This window comes from Macrotis lagotis, chromosome 1 (assembly GCF_037893015.1).
Source record: "Macrotis lagotis isolate mMagLag1 chromosome 1, bilby.v1.9.chrom.fasta, whole genome shotgun sequence".
Classification (NCBI taxonomy): Eukaryota; Metazoa; Chordata; class Mammalia; order Peramelemorphia; family Peramelidae; genus Macrotis; species Macrotis lagotis.
In genome coordinates, this window is record NC_133658.1 from 454,983,517 (window position 1) to 454,991,317 (window position 7,801).

The window sequence follows — 7,801 nt, forward strand, 5'->3', positions numbered from 1 at the left end:
AACCTATCTTGAAAGGAAAAAAAAGTTAGAAGTATAAGATCTTTAACTTTTCCTACTGCATCTTATAACTTAACCTTTTCAAGTCATCTTTTCTGAGGATTGAAATTTCCTGGCACAAAATTAATTATACTTTGTCAAGTGACTCAATTGGATTTTTTCTTTTAAAAAAAAGGTGGTCTAAACTTACATAGAAAAAGTGGTATCAATTTGATGTCAGGGGTTTTCCATGATTGAAAGGGAATTTATAGAAGTCACAATTTAAAAAGAGAGCTTGCAGATTTAGTTGCCCATTGAAGAAAAGATGTTCTTTCACGGGCTTTTCCTTTCCATCTTGCTTTTGTCACTGAGTAGAACTCCTGCTCAAGTCCAGAACCAACTGAGGTCACAAAGAATCTCAATTTCACTTGGGAAGCTCTGCTCAGATCCCAAAGTAACTGAGATTACACAGAATCTCATTGATCATTTAGAGGTATGTTCAGGAGGGCTGATGTTTTTTCAAAGTGAACAATCTGAAACTAAAAAAGACTGAATTGAACATGATTTTTACTTTTTCCTTGTGTGTGTCTATGTCTTTACAAATTTAGAAAGAGCCTGCTGCAACATGCGACTGTAATGTCAATGTAAGTTAATGAATCAGAATTTTTAAGCTCCATTGAAATTTTCTATAGTCAAGTATCACTTAACAGAATCTTATGTTTAAAAATCTCATTTGCAGGTGACTGGCTGTTTATGTCTTCCTGTACCTTCTGTAAGTATGACTTCCTATCTCTTCTGAAAGAAAAGTAAAAATACTGTGTAGATGTACTTTCATATTTTCAAATATCATTCATTTCTTAAATTGCATTTATTTAAAAATTTAATGGGAGAGTGTTAGTAAATTATTATGATAATGATGATGATGATAGCTATATTTATAGGTGCTCTAAGGCTTGCAAAGCAATTTATAAAGATTGTCTCATTGTTGTGTATGAACATGTTTCTTGACAAAATTCTGTCTCTTGAACCCTTGAGGTGAGCACAGTAAAAAAGTTTGGCACCAAAAAATCTGGTTTCAAATTCCACTTCTGCCCCCACCTAGAAGACTATAGGAAAATCACTTAGCCACTTTGAGCTCAGTTTCTCCTTTTGTAAGATACAGCATTGTTGAACTAGATGATCTTCTAAATCTAAATCAATTGTAAATTATATGATTCTATAACCTAAGAATGAAGGCTTTGTTTGTAGCCAGCCCCATAACAATTTAAGAGATTAAGAGATTGTGGTGTTTTAAACATTATCATCTTGGCAGTATTTACTATTTAAATAAAACTTTAAAGTATGAATGAAAAAACCAACAATCTAGTGCATGAAAATATTTTATTTTCTTCCTTATCACCTCACTTATTTCCTCATTGTGTAATGGAAAGAGTCAATATTCTATCTCTTACCTGGCAACAATTGCCATGGGAGTCTGGCTATCTGCAAAATCATGTTAAACCTATTTCATGGCTAAAATATATCCCTTTTTGAGAATATAGGAATTACCATTGGGAATTGGGAAGAAAGTGAAGATTTAATTTGGCAATTTTAATTCTACTCAAGCTCTGAGTGGATTCACAATGTTTCCAATTGCCTACAATTCCCAGCCCCCATCTTGTTATTCAATTCTTTCTTTTTTCTTTTTCCTTTTCTTCTTCCTAACAAAACTTAAAGTGGGTCATGGGCAGAAGAGTGGCCTGGTTAGAACTGAAATCAGAAAACACTCATTTTTTTCCTTCACTTCACAGGGGAATTGTCAGAGAATAAGATTATTCTAGTCAGTCTTCATACCTGCCACAATGATCCTAAGATTCCTTCCCCAATAATTCCAAAAATGCTATTTGAAGAGTAAGGAGGCCTATAATGCACTCAAGAGATTTATAGCTGAAAGGAATGCTAAAAGTTGTCTTATCCTGTTCTCTCATTTTATAAATGAAATAACTAAGATCTTAAGAAATGAAGTCACATGTCCAAAATCATAAATGCAGTCAGTAATAGGGGGAATATTTGAATACATGTCCTTTCCTATTACAGCATACTACCTGCTATTTAAAAGAAATCATAATAACATATTTGGGGCAACATGTGACACAGTGGATTGAGGACTGGGCTTAGAATCAGGGGACTCATCTTCCTAAATTCTAATCTGGCCTCAGATTTACTGTCTATGTGACTCAAGGCAAGTCATCTAACTCTACTTGCTTCAGTTCCCTCATCTGTAAAATGAGCTGGAGAAGAAAATTGCAAACTACTCCAATATCTTTATCAAGAAAACCCCAAATGCAATCATGAAGAGTTGGACAGGACTGAACAATGACATAATGTATAGTTATAATGTCTGTCCCTGGACTTATTATTAATTGATTTTTTAAAAGTCAAGCACTTAGGTTAAGCACAGAGTTTTCTTTCTTTTTTTAAATGCATTTCAAGTGTAATGAGGCTCCTTTTTTCATGATGATGATGATGTTTGTCCTTTGTTCTCAAAGAAGATGATCTCAAGGAAGTGATGCCATGACAAGCACATGAATTGGATTTGAGTGAGGCCACTTCAGCTTGGTAAAAAGAACATTAGATTGAGTTTCAAAAGGCCTTGGTTTGAATCCATGCTGCTTCTGTGGCAATGTGAACTCTAAAACTTAGTTTTCTAATCCAATAAGGGGAAGAAATTATACTAGAAGATCTCTAAGGTTCATTTCAACACCAAATCCTGTGTTCACAAGAGCTGAAAAGTTAACATAAAGAGGAAACAGATCTTGATTGTCACCTGGGGCTCTTCTCCCTGAAGTACAATATTGAGAATTCTTTTTTCTAATGATCTATTCCTATGGGAAAATGACAATAATTCTAAGCATTGAGAATTATTTTCCTGACTTGTTAAGTGTTCTTAATGCAAAAATAAACATACTAAATATCTAGATAGAGGGTAGCAATTTGTCATATTAAAATTCTGGTTGAAATCTTGCTAAAATCTTGTCCCTTTGGTTAAACAAGAACATTCTATTTAATATGATATGATATGATATAATACAAAATAACATAATAACATAATGTTTTAACAGAAAAACTGTAGCACATCATGCTTTCACTCTGGGTTGACAAAGATGAACCACACAATGAAACCAGAATATAGACAAAACATTGCTAGAGTGCAAAATTATGTTTGGAAGCTGAAGCATCGCAAATGCAAAGTAAGTTATTTTTTGTTGGCTTTTTTTCTCTTCCTTTTATGAACTGTTGCTTGCGATTTTATCTGACTTTGAATGCTAGATACATTTGCCTGGTCATGAGTAATGAAATTGTTTTTGGTGCCTTATTATTTTCTCAAGAGGTCTAAGAATTCCAATATCCAAAAATAATTCATATTTATATGTTACTTTAAGATTAGCAAAGCACTTTCTAAATAGCAATCCCATAGATTAAATAGTTTTTATAATATGACATCTATTGCCTAGAGAAGAAAAACAGAAGCTAATAAGTGTCTAGAAGCAAGTCTAGTGCCTAGATTCTCATTACATAATACCCTCCAAAAACATCAGAAGGCCAGGCCTTCAGCTCTTAAAGTATGGTCTTTCTTTGTATCCCTTAGCTTAGCATAGGGTCTTCCATTTGGTAAACACTAAGTAAATGTTTATTATCTATCTGGACTATTACTGACTCTGTTCTAAGCAACCAATCTAAATATTGCCATAGTCTATGTAGCATTCATTCTTATCTGCTATAGGAAGATGGAATAATGCAGTACTTGCCAGCTAAAATTCTGAGAGTCTGAGTCCAAAAACAAACAAATCATAACGTTCCCTAAACACACAATACTAATCAGTATTATCAATAAGTGACATTAAGTCCAGGGACAGAAGTTATAAAGAGAAATAAATCAGTAGGCTTCTCAACTGCAGGAAAATCATAAGCAAGTGAAATCTTGATAAAAATCAAAGAAACCTAGGCTTCCAGAATTACTTCTAAAATTTACAGTTGTTCACCTGGACTCCCAGTTTTGTGAGTTTTACAAGCATCCCCTATTTGGAAGGGTCAGCAAATACTGGTGGTATTGATGGAACAAAGAAATTATTCTATTACAGTGATTCAGAGAAAGTCAAAAGGAATATTTCAGGTCTAAGGCCTGCATCTTGAATGTCAACTTAACCTAACTTCTATAATATTAAGAGATTACTAAGAGTAATCTAAAGATCTGCCTCAGGAGAAATTTCTATACTAGTTATCCCTTTTTAGTTATATTATAAGATAATGGCTTTCAGAAGCACCTTTCTTCTAAAGCACATTTCATACCAATGAACAGATTCTCCCAATAGGAATCACTACTGATATTACAGTACTTTAAAGCTTAGAAGTTGCTTTACATTCATGATCAAATTGGATCTTTCTGACAACTGTGTGAGATAAGTACTACATGTATACATATCTCTATTTTTCAAATGAGAACACACACACACACACACACACACACACACACACACACACACACACACACACAGACATAGAGAAAACTAAGATCCAGAGACAATTCCATGACTTGTTTATGGCCCTGTGGCTTAGTAGTGTCAAAGACCAAGCCTTCTTGACTCAACTGAAGACTGTACTATACTATATATGTCTATGCAAGCAATTTACTGGTTGTACTTTATATATGACTCTAAGAATATTAGCTGTCACTGTTTGATCTAAAATGAATGATACTTAGGGGAGAAGACTCAGCATCCTTGATCTAGCTTCTAGTATAGTTAGTTATCTAGTCAGAGCAATGATTTTTCTATAAGGGTATAATGGGAAAGTGAGCACACACATTACAGCATATACACTGTTTATTTCCTAAAGCTTTTTGTGTATGTGCATAGAAGACATTAGGGAATTGATCAGGGTACTTACTGATCAGTTTATTGGGGCAGGTCGATTTTGAAATCCATGGACACCAGTTCAAATCCTGATCCTGCTACTTACTACCTTTGTGATATGGGCAAAGTCACTATAATTTCTCTGGGTCCCAGTTTACTCATACGTAAAATGAAGGACCTAGAAGAGATGCAGGCAAAAGGTACTTAGAGATCTTACTGGTGTAGAACTTACTGTAAAATTATCAATATAATAAGCATTTATGCCCCCCCCAATCAGCAAAGGCTTTATTCATCAGGGCTTTATTTTTTTGGTTTCTTGATTGTCTAGACTTCAGAAGGAGATGTTAATAAGGCCAATGAAACTTAAAAGTGTGTCTTCTGGTATTTTTCCCCCTTGGAAGTCATTTGTTAAACATTTGCCAATACATTCCTGGCCAGGTAATAACTAAAGTTCCTTCCAGTTCTAGCATTAACTCTTTCTAGTGCCAGATAACACTGACATGCTTTCCCAGAGTTTTGTTTTGTTATAAAAATGTACCCGAGGAATGAGAAGAAAAAATAAGCTCCTTTATGAGTCTTAACTGGTGTTCTCAAGGTTACCTGATGCTTCTTTTGATAGAACAAGGAATTAAAATATTAAATGATGGGGCCTACTTAGAATTAGCCCTGAACAAAATTATTGATATGGGGGGGGGGGGTTTGAGCTGTTCCATCTATCTTTATGACCATTTTCTCCTTTTTTAGTCCCAAGTCTAGATCCCATTCTAGGAGGTCCTTACTCTTAGAGAACTATAAATTCATTTCTGTTGAAATGTTAGCTTTTAGGTGTTCATCTACTATCAGGGGAATTTGCGGTTTCTTAAAGGACTTTGAAAAATGAAAACCATATAGATAATGAAACTCTAGTAGTAGAATTCATGGTGGACTTGGAGTCAAGAACTTAGGTTCAAGTCCTACCTCTGACACTTTCTAGGCTAAGTGACCAAGAGATTAGTTTTCCCATTTGTAAAATGGGAATAATAATATTTATAGCACCTCTTTATGAGGCTCAATGAAACAGTGTACACAAAGAATACTCAAAACTTTAAGGTTCTATATTAAATATTGCTATTATTGGTGTTATTATTATTATTATTACTAGATCAAATTTCATTCAGTTCCTAAACTAGTATGATTGTGACTGACCAGTAATAAACTGGTCATGAAGTTTCGGTCATTCTAAATTTACTAAATTTTCTTTCTGCAGCCTTTTTCATGTTCCCAGCCATGTAATGAAACCTTAACTGCCAATACAATGGAGTTTCTGAAGGCTCTCCAGGAAAACTTCCAGAAATTACCTATTTCTAACAACTAATGAACAGGAAATTATTATTTATCATATTTATTATCTAAATAAATCATCTTACTAAAATTGTTCTGAAATAATAAACATGAAAGTTCAAATGAGAATTTCAAGGAGTTTAAAGAAGCTTTGACAATTTGAAAGCAACTATTTCCATTTTATAATAAAAAATGCAAACAAACAAAAAATAATTTCAGTGAGTTTATCTAAGTGGGTATCTTCTATGATTTCTTTTTTTAAAAAAAATCTACTTTTTTAACACTTTTATTTTTAAATTTTGAGATCCAAATTCTCTTCCTCCTCACCTTTCTCCCATCCACTGAGATGGCAAACAAAATGATATCAATTATACATATGAAATGATAAAAATACATTTATATATTAGCCATATTGCCAAAGAAAAAGTTTAAAAAAGTCAAAAAGCAAGAAAATTGCACTTCATTTTACCCTAAGAATTCATCAGTTCTTTGTCTGTGGAATGGATAGCATTGATACTCTGTATAAAAACAAAGAAATAGGCCCTACAACATATTTTTGTTGAATTGAAAAGAATTTCAGAATAACTGATATTTTTATCCCAAACATGTAACTTGAAAACATGTAACCTAAGAGTGGGATCGAGGATTACCTGTTAAGTAATTGGACAAAGAAACTTACTGTTTGCAGGGGGTCTTAGTACATGTGAGATGGGTATAGGGGAGTGTCTCATTATAGCCAAGCAAGTAGGGGATCTTTGTCCTGGAATATATCATTTTTGTCACAGTTATTTTTTTCATCTCCCTAATGCTTTCACTATATATATACTATAGGTAGAGCTCCAGGCCTGTAGTCAGGAAGACCAGAATTCAAATCTTGCCTTAGACAGTCGCTAGTTGTGTGATACTGGGTAAATCACTTAACCCTGTTTGCCTCAGTTTCCTCATTTGTAAAATGAGCTAGAGAAGGAAATGACAAACCATTTTAGTATCTTTGATAAGAAAACCTCAAATGGAGTCACAAAGAGTTGAACATGATTGAAATGACTCAATGATAAATATTACAGGCACCATAATAAATGCAAGAGAAAGGAAAAAAATAAGCCCCTGTCCTCAAGGAGATGACATTCTAATGTAAATAATTAGGTACATACAAAATGTATAGTATATATGAAGGTAATCTGAAAGGGGAGGGTATTAGCAACTGCTGGGGATGAGAAAAGTTTCTAATTGAAGGTAGGATTTGAATTGAATCTTGCAGTCAGAGAAACTAAACTAAAGCATGGGGAGACTAAACATTGCAGACATGGAAGACAGTCAGGGTCAAAGTACAGATATGGGTGATAGAGTATTCAAGGAGTATTAAATAGACTAGCATGACTAGAACATGGGGTACACAGATATGAATAAGGTATATGAAAGCTAGGAAGATAGGAAAAGGTCAAGTTATAAAGAGGTTTTAATGCCAAAGGGGGAATTTCTACATTATTTTAAAGGTGATAATGAATTCCTGAAGTTCATTGAAAAGGGAGATGACATGGTCAAATCTTTGCTTTAGAAGAATCACTTTGACCTCTGTATAGATGATAGATTAGAATATAGAGACTTAAGGCAGG

General features: G+C 33.8%; 1 protein-coding gene across 1 annotated transcript; it reads left to right on the forward strand.

Moving 5' to 3' along the window:
• The first annotated feature begins 301 nt into the window (after nucleotides 1-301).
• Nucleotides 302-6,382, forward strand: IL9 (interleukin 9). Its single transcript, XM_074209720.1, has 5 exons — nucleotides 302-469; nucleotides 585-620; nucleotides 716-748; nucleotides 3,078-3,206; nucleotides 6,115-6,382. The coding sequence occupies exons 1-5, from the start codon at nucleotides 302-304 to the stop codon at nucleotides 6,220-6,222; spliced, it is 474 nt and encodes a 157-aa protein (XP_074065821.1). The 3' UTR covers nucleotides 6,223-6,382.
• Nucleotides 6,383-7,801: the final 1,419 nt, after the last annotated feature.

Coding starts and splice junctions, on each gene's coding strand:
- IL9 (XM_074209720.1), top strand. CDS start 302: ATGTTCTTTCACGGGCTTTTCCTTTCCATCTTGCTTTTGTCACTGAGT. Junction 749..3,077: donor TATGTCTTCCTGTACCTTCT/GTAAGTATGACT, acceptor ATGTTTTAACAG/AAAAACTGTAGCACATCATG. Junction 3,207..6,114: donor TGAAGCATCGCAAATGCAAA/GTAAGTTATTTT, acceptor TTCTTTCTGCAG/CCTTTTTCATGTTCCCAGCC.